Consider the following 17,395-nt stretch of genomic DNA (forward strand, 5'->3'; position numbering starts at 1 on the left):
TTTAAACAACAACAATTTCAACAGAGACCAGGGGTACACACTCAGCAGGGCATGGGGGCGGGCATTGGACATTGAAAGAAAGCAAAGACAGATGCACGACGCTGGAGCGGCAGTTTCAAACTTGGCGCATGCCCCTGGTGCCACCTGGCATCACTGGTGCTGCCATGGGCAATAGCTTTGCTAGCTGCCTGGGATGATTTACGCACATGCGCCACATTGGGTCTATCTGATTGGCTGCTGATGATGTCATCATGCCTATATAAGTAAGAAACTGAAGCAGCTCCGGCAGTCAGTGAAATCCTGACGCTGATGGCAGAGATGGTCATCGAAAGCTCAAGGATTTTATTCGAATTGACATGGCTTGAAAACCGAGAACGTTTTATTAAATCATTAGTTCCCTCTACATTAATATTCCCAATACCCCTCCTGATCTTGCCACATCAAACACTGCAAAAACCACAGGTTATCCAACAGTAGTCGAATGCTTTTCTCTTGGCAAGCTCCTTCCATACTCTGCAAAAATACTTAATACTCACCTGTGTGATAGGAATTTGTTATGAGGAAAGTGGATAGAACACTTGACATTACTAATCACCTATGAGTATTTCAACTCTGTTTGTGTTGTTAAGTCCTTAGGAATTATGCAAGCAGTTAATGTAAACAGAATGAGACTTGTTTACATAACACAGGAATCCTAATTTAGGTTTTTCTTTTTCCAAATTATTCCAGGAGATGCTGCAATGGATCCTACATACTGAATGGGCAATGATTTTTCCTTTCGTTTTCCTAATATTAAAGTTGTACATCTCTCTCTCCCTCCCTCCCTCACTCCCTCCCTCCCTCCCTCGCCCCTCTCTCCCTCTCCAAGATGGCGACAATGTGTGGTTATTACATCAAATCTGCAAGAAACTAACTGCCAGTTTTTAATGCTCACTTACAAAAAATTGACTTCCATTACATGTCTTCTCAGATGCTACTGTTGTGTACCTCATTATAACTACGACTGTGGGTAAATTATATTCTGTACAACCCAGATGTATAACTAATGACAAGGTAGTGAGCAACTAACCAACTGTATGATTCCAACAACCATGGATCCAAAATTCCTGATGCTGGCACGGTGCTGGTTAGATTGTTTAGAACAGCAGCTATTGCTGCAGCAGCAACAAGTGCATGTGAAAGGGTGAATCAGCCATCATCCCCTGCATAACCACCACTTAAAAATGCAAAAGAAGAGTAGGATATGGGTAATTCTATGATAAGTCGCCTCATTTTGTAAATTTTTCTGCTCAGGCATCATGGATTTTATTCAAATTTTATGTGAAAATTTGCACATGTGTCCAACGAACATTAGTAAATTCATCAAAGTGATACTGGTCAAGATATAGTCACTTGTTTGGCTGCATATGCAACTTAGTGCAGAATTAGTGTGAATTTCTGGCAACATTGAGCTGTTATATTTGAGGCAATATTTTATTGAAAGAAATGGAATTTGGCCATCTCATACAACTTTATACATTCTCTCAAGAATAACAATTCAAAGAATTTTAAAAGCCATATTCAACAGAAATTTCTTGGAAAAATCGTCTGAAAAAATCGACACCCAAAAAAATTCCAAAGTTTTCCTTTTATATCTCAGGGACTAAAAGTGTGACAAATGTGAAACTGAGTGTGTAGTAGGTTCTCAAAATATAAAGTTTCATTTATGTACCATTTTTCAGTGCTGAATAAATGAACGGCAAAATTGACAATTTTATAAAAGATAAAAGATGTATTTTTGACCTGATTTTGTAAAAAAATATGTTTTATAAAGCTTTCCCAACTTCTCTCAGAGAAACACCATGATTTTAACCACAAAAAAGTGTATTTGATTATTCAATGCGGGCTAGCAATGCTAGATAATTTGACTCAAACTTGTGAGTGAAAATTGTGGTAGTAAACACATGTTGAACATTAAACTTAATACACAATAGCTCAGTAGCACAAGGATGTAGAATTCAAAATGTCATTCACCTACTATGTTCTAGTAGTCTACAAATTTGTCAATAAGATGACAATTTTTGTGAAATGTGAAAATTGAGTATGTTTAACAATTCTTTTAAAAATACTATTTTCTGTTAAAGGGCTAACAATGCTACATAAACTGAAGTGAACTAGCTGGAAAAATTACACTGCGAATGAAGTTGTTTTAACTTTGGCTTCTTGTCTCTAGTTCATTAAAGGCATGATAAACATGAAACTTTGAACAACAATAGCTTATCAACATAAGGTTTTTCAGTATAAAATATCATTCATATATTGCTCTCTAAATTTCTTCAAAATCAGTTCAAACTTGATTTTTGTAAATAGCGCAAAAACCGACCACATTGACTAGTTTTAGAAAATATGTTTTCCATAACTGATTTCAAACTAACCTCAGTTGGAAAGAGCATGTTTACAAGCATCCAGGAAATCATGTTCAATTTTCCAGTGAGCGCAAACAGTACCTGAAATGTACCACAGCAACAGGTTAAATTTCAACAAATTGCTGACCATGTTTTGTTGCACATACTTTTATTTGTACATTGACAAGTAATATGTCACTATATTGCGTTGGTATACAGTGATACTGTTTGCAGTTTACGCTATGATCAGTTTCCAGAAAATGAACTGTAGTAAGTGGCTCAAAAATTAAGAAGAAATGTTAACTACAATGTAAAGAAGTTTAAAATAACAGTTGATATTACTTTTTGCTTGCCGCCTATATGAGATACTCCTACAGATAAGAGAATTGGAGATAAGGTACTTGGCAACCGGCTTTGTAAGCAGATAGGTACCACCACAAGCATGTGTGACCCCTACAATAATGCGGTTGCTGGTCATGTTCTTCAACCTGTTGTGGCAATACCACCATTGACCGACACAATATAGAGTGATATTACTTGTCACTTTAAAAATTAAAACCACGTGCAACAAAACACGGACAACATGGTACTGCAATGTAGCCTGTTGGTGTGGTACGTACTCACAAATTTGTCCATCATTTTCAGGTATTGTTTTTGCAAGTTGGAAAATCAAATGTGATTTTCTGAATGCTTGAAAATGTGCTCTCTTCAGCTGTTCTTCAGCTGTGATATGTTTGAAATCAAGAATGGAAAACAGATTTTCTGCAAGCAAGTTGAATGTGATCTATTTTTGTAATTCTTTATGAAAATCAAGCTTGAACTGATTTTGTACAAATTTGGAAAGCAGCAAGTGAATGATAGTTTTTATTGGAAAACCTTACATTGCTAACTTGTTGTGTTCAAAGTTTCATGTTTATTATGCCTTTAATCAACGAGATACAACAAGCCAAAGTTAAAATTTTATTTGCAGTGCAATTTTTCCAGTTACTTTGCCACAATTTATGTAATATTGTTAGCCCATGATGGAAATTAAGCCCAGTGTTCTGTAGGGGCTTAAAAAAATTTCAAATGAGACTGGTTTCTAGCTTTAATAGAAAACTGTATTTGTAAAATAAGTGTTGAATATGCTCTATGTCCAACTTTTCACAAAAATTGTCATTTTTCTGAAGAATTCGTAGATTATTCGAAAATAGTACATGAATGAAATTTTACTTTCCACATCCTTGTGCTACTGAGCTATTATGTGTCAAGTTTCATTTTTAGGATGTGTTAACTCTTTGAGACACAATAATCTGAATTTTTCACATTTTTCGTGCCACGATTTTTGCGCCCAACTTTGATTCAAGTTATCCAGCATTGTCATCCCCCTGTTGGATAATCAAATACACTTTTTTGCAGTTAAAAGTGTAGTCTTACTAATAAGACTAGTTGGGAAAGTTTTATAAGCAACAGTTTCTTGCAAAATCGGGTCAAAAAATTCCGTACTTTTTTACTTTTTTACAAAATCTTCAAATCTGCATTTAATTTATTCAGTATTGGACACTAGTATATAAATGAAACTTTATATTTGGGAACCTAGAGTTGTTAGGTTACTACTTGCCAAGTTTGATGTTCATTATACATCTAGTCCCCACAATATAGGAAGCCAAACTTCGAAATTTTTTTCGGACACCATTGTTTTCAGGCGATTATGCCAAAATTTTCTGTCTGAATATGGCTCTTAAATTCTTTTCATTATTATTGAATGCATAAAGTTGTACAAGATTGCCGATTTCATTTCTTTCTACAAAATACTGCCCAAAATGTAACAGCTCAAAGTCACCAGAAATTCACACTTGCTCTGCACAAAGTGGTGCATGGGGTCAATCAAGTTATTATATCTTGGCCAGTATTGCTTTGATGAAGATTAAACTTTATCATTGTTCGCTGGGGACCTCTCTATATTTCATTTTACCATTCAGGATGAGGTTCTTATCATTTTAGATAATATCTTGTTGTAAGCACTTCACTTATGCACACCATTCACATCCATTCTTTTTCTTCAACACAAGGTTGTGTAAATAATTTTGAAACTATAAAATTTTTTTCATTTAAGTTTTTGCCATACATACCCAATTCTCTTATTTTTGATATCTCCACTCAAACACAAATTAGATATACAGCAATGTCCGGGAATGCCAGAGCGAGTTGTACTGAGTATGTGAGCTGCACTATTGCTAGTTATGTATAAGCTTAATTATTTGCTTCAATTCTGCAGGGACTTAAATGGTTGCCTTTAATGTGCAGTAACTTACTGACGCCTAACCTGTTCCTGACCACAATGATTCACTGAATTAATATACTTATCCACTGTTGTCCTTGTTTGGTGTGTCACAAATATTCATTGTTATTAACAACCTATTTCAATTGTGTTATAAATTACAATCAAGTAGTACCATCACTACCCATACTATTTTCCCATGACTTCTCAGTTCCACAGGAAGTAAATACCTAACTATGTGGATTACCTCAGAAATACAACAGTACCTCATGCAAATTGAACAAATGCAGATTCTTCTTAAGCCATGTTGACCATGCCAACTTCTTAGATTACATCCATTGTAAGAATAGAAAACCAAACCATGTAAAAGCAACTGATCGGCAATATCAACCAACCTGCAGGAACATTAAGTCATTTCTGAGAAGTGAACTAAAGTATTCTCCAAAATTCATCACATGGACCACTTATATTATGTAACCTTTGAACCTACTGCAAAGAAAAATCCTTGTTCATTTTGCCAGAGGGATGTATTGAAGACATTGTCTGAACACTGGCATAAACCACAGTCACCAACTTCATGCCATGTAAGCAGTTGGAGATGGCAACACATATCTCCCAAAATGGCATCATCAAGGTTCTTGTTCATAGACATTATGATGGTATCACACCAGAATCTAAGGAGAACACTGATGAAAGAAGTGACAGGATATTATTATTGGCGCCAACTGGAAACAGATGGATGAGGACACAGCATCAGGGGTGATACAGGAGGTTACAGTGGAGATCAGCATTATCATCATTAATATGAAAAAGACACCAAAGAAACAGCCTCCAAACACTGAGTAAGAAAAGCAGTGGATTTTAAGCCATAATGACAAGGCATACAATGACATCATAGGAAACACTCATTCGTTCCAAATGAATCTTGTGATGAGACATACTGCTGAGGGCCAATAGCTGCTGCTGACACTATTATAACAACACAGAAGCATTTACTATTTGCGTACACTTAAGCACTAATGAAGAGCAGCAAGAACTGATATAGGATGAAGAAAAAGCGAGTGAATGAGAGATGATCATTGTTACTGTCAAGGTGAAAGTATGTAGAGGAAACACTAAAGGCTTTGTCAGTTCTGGTGGCAAGTTGTATGCAATTTCAAAGGGGCAATATGAAGAACTAAACTAGGAGATAGCTATACCTTCCAGTTGGTGGCTTTAAAATAAGGTCCTGTCAGAGTGCATGTCAAACCAATAAAGTCTTAAGTACTGTTAAATATCACATTTGAAGAATTTCTGCAGTGATTCCAAAATTACAGACAGTAATTTTTAGGGGCTCAGACTAGTTAGCAAAACACAAGGCAGAAAGAGATTTTGCTGTATGTGAGAAAGGGTTTATAAAGAAGACAATAGAAGAGTACTTAAATTTTCTGTAAAAGTAGTTATTGATAGTAATCAAGGTTTTATGCATATTTATGAGGAGAAGAGAATAGGAGCAAAGAGGAAATTAGAACCATTAACCTAGTCGGAAAGTATAATGGTACAGAAAATGAGGAACTAGGCGTATTAACTGCAGCAAAAGTACAAGCAACAGACGAGCCCGCAAAATTATTATTACGACACTAGCTGAGAAACCTGGCAATGGTTGTGTATTTATAGCTGTGTTCAAGACTTTCTTTGTACGGAATTTAGTTTTGACTTATAGAACTTCTTTGTACACAAAGTTTGCAGCAGTATGACTGAGAACATGAAAGAAGAGCTTGCTTGGTTCACTAACATGGCAGAGAGCCATGCAGAACCAGCCATGTGAAAAGTGACTGACACTAACGTCATGCCTGCAACACACAGTGGTGATACAGGAGGTTACAGTGGAGATCAGCATTATCATCATTAATATGAAAAAGACACCAAAGAAACAGCCTCCAAACACTGAGTAAGAAAAGCAGTGGATTTTAAGCCATAATGACAAGGCATACAATGCAATGCAATTGCATTGGGTCGATCTGATAGGCATGATGCATCATGCTTATATAAGCGAGAAACCGAAGCAGCCCTGGCAGTCAGTGAACTCCTGACGATGATGGCGGAGATGGTCATCGAAAGCTTGAGGATTTTATTTGAATTTATGCGGCTTGAATTGAATTCTGAATGTTTCCCAGTGAACCAAGTATGGTGTTGAAATGCATCTTAAGTTCATTGTCACGATTGGAGCACATCAATTTGCGATGGTTTCTTAGTGGCCCAAACACATGGAAGTCGCAGGGCGACATATCCAGACTGGAGAGGAGATGTTCAAGCTGCTCTCACTCTAACATGGCCATTACACTTTGTGTGAACTTGGAGTCATAGGGATGCACTGTCATGAAGCAGAATCACTCCCTCCATGATTAGCCCAGGCCATTTGCTCTTGATAGAATTGTGTAGGCTACAAAGTATCTCATACTACACATCACTGTAAATGGTTTTTCTGAGCTTGTGGAATTCTATCAGTATCAGCCTCTAAAAAAGAGTGTGAGCATCATGTTGCCTGCTGGCCTTGTTTATGGTCACGGCATAACATAAGATCACCACTAACTGTACTCATTTAAAGTGAAATGATAAACTTAGGAATAAGTGGGATTCAGGGTATAAAAACTCACTTACTTGCATCTCTTCCTATCAAAATTTCTACTTTTATGATTTTATGTTGGAGAGAAGTAACTTTAAGCCCCTGTAAGTGAAAGGTTCTGAGGAGCAAGATAATGCAGGATGCTGTTGATCAGAGTTATGCCATGCCTCCCTTTTGGAAGGAGTTGCCAAAGAGCAAGTTAAAGCCTGATTTTCTCAAACTGCAGAAAGTCTTGCCACATGATCTTCAGTGGATTATTGAGACCGCACAGGCCTCAGTCTTTCTACCTGCCAGAAAGTTGAGGCATGCGCCACATTGGGTCGATCTGATAGGCATGATGCATCATGCTTATATAAGCGAGAAACCGAAGCAGCCCTGGCAGTCAGTGAACTCCTGACGATGATGGCGGAGATGGTCATCGAAAGCTTGAGGATTTTATTTGAATTTATGCGGCTTGAAATCCGAGAACATTTTATTCATGTATGCAGTCGCGAAAGACTCTGAGGACACATAACTAATGATTTAGGCACTCAATTGATATCGTGGGAACTTTCCTCTTGTCACTTACAAGTAATTACAGGGGAATAATCAGGCCTGTCTGCATGTGCTGTTTGTAATTTAGGAGTTCCATAGCCCTCAATACAGGTGTGTCTGTCATACTATGGTGGAAAGAAATGCTCATATAATCTAAAATTGCCATATATTAGTAAGTATAAGGAATGATCAGATTAAAATGTATGAAACATCTTAACAAACAAATCAGTTGAAATTTGCATAGACCACTTGGGATAATGAAGTGAGACATCACTTCAAGCCAGAGACAAAGCAGGATGCCATGCAGTGGAAGCATGCACCATCACCTCCCCTTAAAAAATTCAAAGCTTTGCTGTCAGCAGGCAACATGATGCTCACACTCTTTTTTAGAGGCTGATACTGATAGAATTCCACAAGCTCAGAAAAACCATTTACAGTGATGTGTAGTATGAGATACTTTGTAGCCTACACAATTCTATCAAGAGCAAATGGCCTGGGCTAATCATGGAGGGAGTGATTCTGCTTCATGACAGTGCATCCCTATGACTCCAAGTTCACACAAAGTGTAATGGCCATGTTAGAGTGAGAGCAGCTTGAACATCTCCTCTCCAGTCTGGATATGTCGCCCTGCGACTTCCATGTGTTTGGGCCACTAAGAAACCATCGCAAATTGATGTGCTCCAATCGTGACAATGAACTTAAGATGCATTTCAACACCATACTTGGTTCACTGGGAAACATTCAGAATTCAATCACTGTCTTGTTCTTATATTTGCAGTAGTGTGGAATTATCAGTTAATTTTTAGAAATTGATGGGGAGTACTTCAGCTTCATGCAGTACTTTGTGACTGTTTGCATTGGTAACTGTGCAACAAGTGTAATTTAGATATTGTCTCTTTACTCAACAGTATTAAGTTATTCTTATTTATTTTATAGATCACCTCCAGAATGTTTTTAATTTCACAGCATATTTATTTATTTATTTATTTGGCAGCCTTTTAAAAATGTACTTTTTAGCCAGTATATGGCTGTTCATATTAATAATTCCTTCTTGTGTTTGCAGTCTAGTTTCAAGAGTGATGTCTGGAGTTTAGGGTGCATATTGTATCACCTTCTGTACAAAGTTACACCATTTGAACATATTAAAGATCTTGATCAGAAGATATCGACTATTAGTGATGCAGATATACCAATAGAGTATCCGTACAGGGCTGATTGCCCTAGGGGTTTGACTGAGGTTTTACGCCAGTGTTTGATACGAGCTGAAGATGCAAGACCATCTGTGGAAGAAATTATCAATTATCCATGGCAGTAAAGGTGAGCAACAACATTTTCATAGGTTAGCTATCAATTATGCTAATAAATATGTAGATATAAGGTAACTGCAGCCTCTCAGCTACAGCACTGAACATTGCCAGATCTGTCTTTATGCTTCGTCGTGTTGGTTTTGATGAAAGTGCAGTGTGTTACATTTTTGTATTGATTAGCTACATTTTTAAAATAATGGGTAGCTTTCAATGTTGCTCATGAATAAGTCTTTTATTTTACAAGCCTCTCTGCATAGGACTTGGGACAAATATAGTGCTTCACATTACATGTTTCAAATTACTTATCATCTGGTTATTACTCCTTTTTAATCATATGTGTACTCTGTAGATCTACCATAAAAATAAGATGAAGGAGGGTGCAGTTTTGTTCATTTAATATATACTTCTATAATATTCTACAGTAGTTTCTGAGTCGTCCATTAATTTTGACGTTTTCAACTGGCAAGCTTTCATGAAGAATGTTGCTGCTATGAACACTCAATAAAGATGTAATGGGGAGTCCAGCACCTCAAGCTCTAAAATATCAAAATTATATGTGTGGCGTTGTGGTGTCTATTCTTTTGGACATGTCCAAAAGAACACACACCAATGTGTTGTTGAATGCCACTATTGTCACTCTGGGCAAAAAGTCCATTGTTTAATATCACACTCATATATTCCCTTTACAAATCTGCACATACAGAAAATGGTCTTGAAACAGCTAAAGTCCATATTTACAGACATATATTTGCCGAGGAGTACAGTCTCAGTTTTCTTCATTCCAAAAATAGATCTCTGTCATCTAAGCATGGCCTGCTATATGGCTGGAGTCAATAAAGATAAACTTACATCTAATTACACTCCTGGAAATGGAAAAAAGAACACATTGACACCGGTGTGTCAGACCCACCATACTTGCTCCGGACACTGCGAGAGGGCTGTACAAGCAATGATCACACGCACGGCACAGCGGACACACCAGGAACCGCGGTGTTGGCCGTCGAATGGCGCTAGCTGCGCAGCATTTGTGCACCGCCGCCGTCAGTGTCAGCCAGTTTGCCGTGGCATACGGAGCTCCATCGCAGTCTTTAACACTGGTAGCATGCCGCGACAGCGAGGACATGAACCGTATGTGCAGTTGACGGACTTTGAGCGAGGGCATATAGTGGGCATGCGGGAGGCCGGGTGGACGTACCGCCGAATTGCTCAACACGTGGGGCGTGAGGTCTCCACAGTACATCGATGTTGTCGCCAGTGGTCGGCGGAAGGTGCACGTGCCCGTCGACCTGGGACTGGACCGCAGCGACGCACGGATGCACGCCAAGACCGTAGGATCCTACGCAGTGCCGTAGGGGACCGCACCGCCACTTCCCAGCAAATTAGGGACACTGTTGCTCCTGGGGTATCGGCGAGGACCATTCGCAACCGTCTCCATGAAGCTGGGCTACGGTCCCGCACACCGTTAGGCCGTCTTCCGCTCACGCCCCAACATCGTGCAGCCCGCCTCCAGTGGTGTCGCGACAGGTGTAAATGGAGGGACGAATGGAGACGTGTCGTCTTCAGCGATGAGAGTCGCTTCTGCCTTGGTGCCAATGATGGTCGTATGCGTGTTTGGCGCCGTGCAGGTGAGCGCCACAATCAGGACTGCATACGACCGAGGCACACAGGGCCAACACCTGGCATCATGGTGTGGGGAGCGATCTCCTACACTGGCCGTACACCACTGGTGATCGTCGAGGGGACACTGAATAGTGCACGGTACATCCAAACCGTCATCGAACCCATCGTTCTACCATTCCTAGACCGGCAAGGGAACTTGCTGTTCCAACAGGACAATGCATGTCCGCATGTATCCCGTGCCACCCAACGTGCTCTAGAAGGTGTAAGTCAACTACCCTGGCCAGCAAGATCTCCGGATCTGTCCCCCATTGAGCATGTTTGGGACTGGATGAAGCGTCGTCTCACGTGGTCTGCACGTCCAGCATGAATGCTGGTCCAACTGAGGCGCCAGGTGGAAATGGCATGGCAAGCCGTTCCACAGGACTACATCCAGCATTTCTACGATCGTCTCCATGGGAGAATAGCAGCCTGCATTGCTGCGAAAGGTGGATATACACTGTACTAGTGCCGACATTGTGCATGCTCTGTTGCCTGTGTCTATGTGCCTGTGGTTCTGTCAGTGTGATCATGTGATGTATCTGACCCCAGGAATGTGTCAATAAAGTTTCCCCTTCCTGGGACAATGAATTCACGGTGTTCTTATTTCAATTTCCAGGAGTGTATATCTCATCTTTTAACAAAAGATATGGCTCGAGAGGAGGAGAAACAAAATAAGTAGTGAGCACTAAAGTCAGATGGGGATTTTGTAAGTTGCAACTTCGATCTCCAGCAAGTTTTGTTGGCATCAACTGATCCCATAAAAAATGCTTTGTTTTATGAGCTACAATTGAAATCTTTTAGTTTTGCAATGAATGGTGTAAAATAAAACAAGAATATTGTTTAATCAACGAAACTAGAGGGATCAGGGAAGATGTGAGATTGCAAGCTGTTTGTATGAATATTTCAAATTTCTCCATGCAGTGGTAAACTGCATTTTCTGTTTTAGTAATCACTGTGGAAGACAGAATCCAAACAAATTCGTTGCTACACTGTGCTTCATTGCTGTTCAGGAAATACCTAACCTATAAACCATTGATTTAAAATTCATGGTTGTTGGTTTATATTGAAGTGGAATGCAACTCAGTGTGTTTGGCAGTCACTAAAAAAAGGAAAACAATATGCCAAGATTATCATTTGGTAGTATCATCTGAATTGACACATGACTATTAGGAAAGATGATGTGAATGGGAAACCAGTTGGATGGTAGAGGATGTGCTGACCAAACTTCACAAAACAGCATCCGTTTGTCATGTGATTTAAAGAACATTTTGATGAGGTGTATAGAACTCTGGACTATTAACAAGAAAAATCAACAATATCTCATTGTCAGACACCAAATTTTTGTACATGTCTGTCCTGCCCATAACAAGGTAAAAACACAAACTTCTGAGGAAATAAAAAATTAATTGGCTTTCATTTAGAAATTGGTGCTATAAAAGCAACGCACCTGAGAATGAATTGAAATAAATAATACTTTGTCATACATATTTTAAATACCAATATGACATGGAATCTCTAATTATTCAGTTGAGAAATAATTTATACTTGGTAAGGAGTTTGAAAAGTCCAGTTAGTTGCCAGGTTGTGTGTTTCAAGGTGGGACCAACATATGATTCAGTTAAAAAGTGTGCTTGCAACTGCATTTGAAAAGGGAATTTTGTAGTGATAAACAGATAGTTCCATTTTGCAGAAAACTGAATGTTAAGCAATATATAAAAGGAAAGTCAATTTGTGTGAAAATCAGGAATGGCCTTTGATTTCCTCTTATTTCAAGGCACTGTTGAAATACTTCACACCCTTCCTACCTTGGATGGCTAAGGTTCTTCTGTGATTCTACGCTTAAGTCAGAGGGTATCTTCTACAGGCCAAAGATTGTAAGTTAATAGCTGCTTTTCATCATATGCTTTGCTGTAAATATTGAAAATGATGAGTACGTATATATGTGCAGCTGGAACCATAAGAATAAATCACTGTGGCAATTTCCCTCTTACACCAAAGGAGAAACCAAGGGGATACAGTGAAGAAGTTAGCAGTGTGCATAATGATGATGTCTTTGTTAAATTAATTGACAATAAAGACATTGTGCTGTCTTCTAACTATGGAGGGACAGTTATTGAGGAGCATGCCAAAAGGTGGTATGAGAAAAATGGAAAATATATTGAAATCTTAAGGCCTGAAATTGTGAAGAGATGTAATCATGGATCAGGTGTGCTTGATATTATGCACAAGCTACTGGGAATTTACTGAATTCATGTAACAGGGTGTATATGACCCGGGACAACCGGGAGATCTGGTAAAAACCCGGGAATTGTTTAGAATTTCGGGAATTTTTTAGAATTCCTGGAATTTTTCATTGTTTTAGTTGTCAGTTAAATTTTGAATGGTAAGAACCAATACTCTAACAAAGGATATTACTCTAGCCCGCTACTGCAGAATAATACTGCAGCAATTCTAAGAAAATGTGACTCATCGACGAAAGAAGTAGCTTACAAAACGCTTGTTCGTCCGATTCTTGAGTATTGCTCATCAGTATGGGACCCTTACCAGGTTGGATTAATAGAAGAGATAGACATGATCCAGCGAAAAGCAGCGCGATTCGTCATGGGGACATTTAGTCAGCGCGAGAGCGTTACGGAGATGCTGAACAAGCTCCAGTGGCAGACACTTCAAGAAAGGCGTTACGCAATACGGAGAGGTTTATTATCGAAATTACGAGAGAGCACATTCCGGGAAGAGATGGGCAACATATTACTACCGCCCACATATATCTCGCGTAATGATCACAACGAAAAGATCCGAGAAATTAGAGCAAATACGGAGACTTACAAGCAGTCGTTCTTCCCACGCACAATTCGTGAATGGAACAGGGAAGGGGGGATCAGATAGTGGTACAATAAGTACCCTCCGCCACACACCGTAAGGTGGCTCGCGGAGTATAGATGTAGATGTAGATGTAGAATGAGAGGGGGGGGGGGGGCGGAACAACGAAAATAAAGCTTAAGTTGCAAAGGGAAATTTCCACATACAACAACAAAACACAGTGCTCATACAAGTGTCTGTCAACAGTAAACTGTGTCAAAGGCCTTAGGAATACTATACAATGCTTTGTAACAACAAATTGCCTCCGATGAACGTGACATCACAACTGTTTACATTAGATTTGTTCGAGCAGTGGTGAGTGGGCTCATGTGCATGCACAGTGGAGTCGAGTATGACTAGTATAAGCAGTAGCAGCAAGCAGCCAGATGCTACCCAGAAAAATTTTACTGGTGCTCCCAAGCTGCCAGATTCACGCATGCGTTGCAGGCCTGGATATAGGGTTTGGGTTTTGGTTCGGGGGGGGGGGGGGTGTATCTGCCCGGGCGGCAATTTCAATGGGGTCGCCAAATTCATATTCTTGAGGAAAAAAGCCTTGTTTCACAAAGCGCCTAGCATCCAGCGCACATTGGTCTATCGATTATTCACATGATTTTGAAACACAACCCTGTTGGTTCTTAAACATTTTTGAACACATTCTAAGTCGATTACTGATTGAATAATAAGTTTATTTTTGAATGCGTGCATAGTGCACGTGCCTGGGGAATCACGGTCACATCTGGAAATAAACTTTCCATCCTCGAGGGAGGGTCAGTTGGAGGGAAGGTCTCCACTATCTAGCTCAGTTCCTATAGACAAAAGGGGACAGGCTACATGAGCTGAGTGGCATAAACCTGAACGGGCCAGTGCCAATCGCTGTTTGTTTATGTGGTTGACTGTGTTTACAAATGATCAGCTTTGTTATACTTACTAGCGAAATCCATAGATTCAGATTACCAGAGAGGAAATAAATGACAAACAGGAATAACAGGTAAGGAAGATTACGTATTATCTTCTCGGTATACCCAGAAAAATGACATTGTGACAGAAAATGTTTGGCCAGATCGTTACACAAGTAAGGGCCACTTAAGTTCTATTCTGGGAGAAGCATGGAAAATGTGCTGTATGAACACGTAATAACACGTAACTGGAGAATAGACACGGGATAACGAAACAAGTGATTCTGGCAGGATGAGTGACTTTAACCAGAGAATAAAATTTGACACTGGCAGGAATAGTTAAAGAATTAATTATAACAAAATTGTTTGTTAGAATGAGGAAGAAGAAGAATGGGGACATCACACAAATTATGGAAGAGTATGACAATTCCAAATTTATACAAATATTTCGTACTACTACTTTTCAGTTTCATGCTTGAGAAGCTGGAGTGTATGAATGAAACATGAAGCTATTTCCTAACATAAAGCTTTTTGCTTGTAGTAGGCCTAATAGGCATTTGATATTGGTACTTCATGAGTTATATTCTGTTGCACTATAAAAATGACCATTTGTGCCCAAACAGTCTCGTTTATTTGGTGTGTGTTACAACTGCTGCAATATTAGACAGGCCTATTTTGTTTCATCTAGCGGACACTGGCAAAATAGACTTTTAAATATTAGATGACGTTTAGATTTTTCATGTAGCAAAATGTTTGACGAATTTTGATGAGGTATTAGATCCTTTTGCAGAAAGGGAAGCACGGCATGTAAAGCTGTAGCAAGATTAGAGAGAAAAAAATGCTAGGACCTAAGGATTCAAGAAATGTGTACTGTCTTACTTATCCCTTGTCTTTGCTGGTTTTATGTATCCTATATTTAATTTTATGTCACACAAAACAACAACAGGCAATAAAGAGTGCAAATTTTCTGAAGAGTCCTTGTTCTCCTGGTTACAAATAATCCCATCCACCACTAATTGAGTTTTTTGTTTTAAAGAGAGGCAGGATGTCAGAATGGCCGACTGGGAGCAGGAGAGGGACCACAGGATGTTTTAATTTGAATTGTCCTGAATATAGTTTGGTGGTATCCATTACAGACTATACACATTTGAATTCCACAGAGCAAAATATGGTGATGTGCGATAGATGAATCCTGTGTGAAGAGGCAGGGCACTCCACTTTGGCACACTTAAGACCTTGAAAATATATGTTTTATGTATCAACTCCTTCAGGAAGATGTGCACTACAAAATGAACATATTTTTGAAAAGTCGATTATTTTAAATTTTTGGCATCGTATCTCAAACTCTCGAGGGAGGGTCAGTTGGGGGGAAGGTCTCCACTATCTAATATTGCTCAGTTCAGAAATATCATTGATCTGAGGCTGATGTGCAGAGCAGTCTGAGTTTGAGTAGGAGTTTATGTTTAGTGATTTTGCCGCTTCCTGTTCCTTCACAGCTCTCATGTCAAATGAAAACAAAATGGATCTCTGTGGCTGGGAGCTATCAAGTGAATTAAAATACATTCACATAATTACGGAATGCTAAAATATGTTATTAGTTTCAGATCTTATTTTATTTCCATCTTTCAGACAATCAAGCATTAATTGCCTTGTTGAACAATGATGTTATTTTTGTCGTTTTGTTAAAGAAATTTGGCTTTTATTAAAGTGAATGGTGGTTTGAAAAGTGTTACTTTCAAAATAAATTTCCTTTTACACAAGATGAACAATGTGTGAGAATGTATGATGAATTTCTTAAATCACGGAGCGTTTGACTCTCATTTAAAAATCAGCTCTTTGAGGATGAGCCATTTAGAAGAATTTTGTGCCCAGAAGAATGACATTTATGTCATTATTAAAAATTTTACTGGCACATTTGTGTGATGTATCTTAAAGTGTAACATGCACAAAAAAGCTTATTGATCTATAGGTAGTGGTGAGTGTGCATGGTAATTACAGAGATAAATAATCACTCTCACTCCTGTCACTTATTATGAATACTTTTGTTCTCACAATGCATGTGGCATAGAGCTCGTACTACAGAGAACTGATCTTGCTGTGGTAGGGGAGCGATATTTTTGGGAGGAAGAGCCAATAGTTCTACGTCCCCACAAATCTTCAAGACCAATATTATATGTGAAAGCTTCGCTTTTCTTGTAGCAACACTATGTATATTAATTTAAACCATTACTTTTTCCTGTTTGTGTGTTCACACTACTTAAGGCAGTGATGTTGCTATTAGCTGACTAAATCACGTCTCCTATACTCTGAATATCCACTGTCATCAGCTGGCGAGATAACTTGACATGAGCTATGACTGGCTTACAAAAGCGCTTCGCAATCTCAATCTCAATTTCAATGCTTTGGAAAGTAACAGGCGGTGTTTGGTGAAATTCGCATTTATACTTTCGTTATATGAAAATATGCAGTGTACTTGTTGCTGCACATCAAAGATCATTCTGGATTTTATTTATTTATTATTTCCCCCCCCCCCCCCCCCCCCCCGAGTTTCATTTTCTAAAGTGCCGCAAAATTCTACACTGGTGTATAAAACCATAGCCATTCAAAGGATATACAGTTCTGAGGGAAAGTATACTGTCACTTAACATGGAAAAATTGTATTTTCACTCAGGAGAAAGTGCATTTTTAACTGGGAAATCCAGGAAAAATCCAAGAATTTTTTTTCCTTGTCAGCGTATACACCCTGTGTAAGATCAAGAACATCATGTTACAAAAGATTTTTCATGCTGCAGATTTTCTCTTTGTCAGTACTAGGTTGTAATATAAGCACATTAGACAAAGAATCAGTTACCAGCAGGAGACTACATACTAATATCATGTAACACTGTCTT

At 38.9% G+C, this 17,395-nt stretch overlaps 1 protein-coding gene across 1 annotated transcript in view; it reads left to right on the forward strand.

The window, feature by feature from the left end:
- Positions 1-17,395, forward strand: part of LOC126248219 (uncharacterized) — a 185,473-nt gene that overhangs the window by 164,559 nt on the left and 3,519 nt on the right. The window contains exon 10 of the mRNA XM_049949042.1: positions 8,847-9,100. Within this exon, the coding sequence (XP_049804999.1) occupies positions 8,847-9,098 (252 nt within the window). The 3' untranslated portion in view covers positions 9,099-9,100. The remainder of the gene's footprint in view (positions 1-8,846; positions 9,101-17,395) is intronic.

Source organism: Schistocerca nitens, chromosome 3, assembly GCF_023898315.1.
Source record: "Schistocerca nitens isolate TAMUIC-IGC-003100 chromosome 3, iqSchNite1.1, whole genome shotgun sequence".
Lineage (NCBI taxonomy): Eukaryota > Metazoa > Arthropoda > Insecta > Orthoptera > Acrididae > Schistocerca > Schistocerca nitens.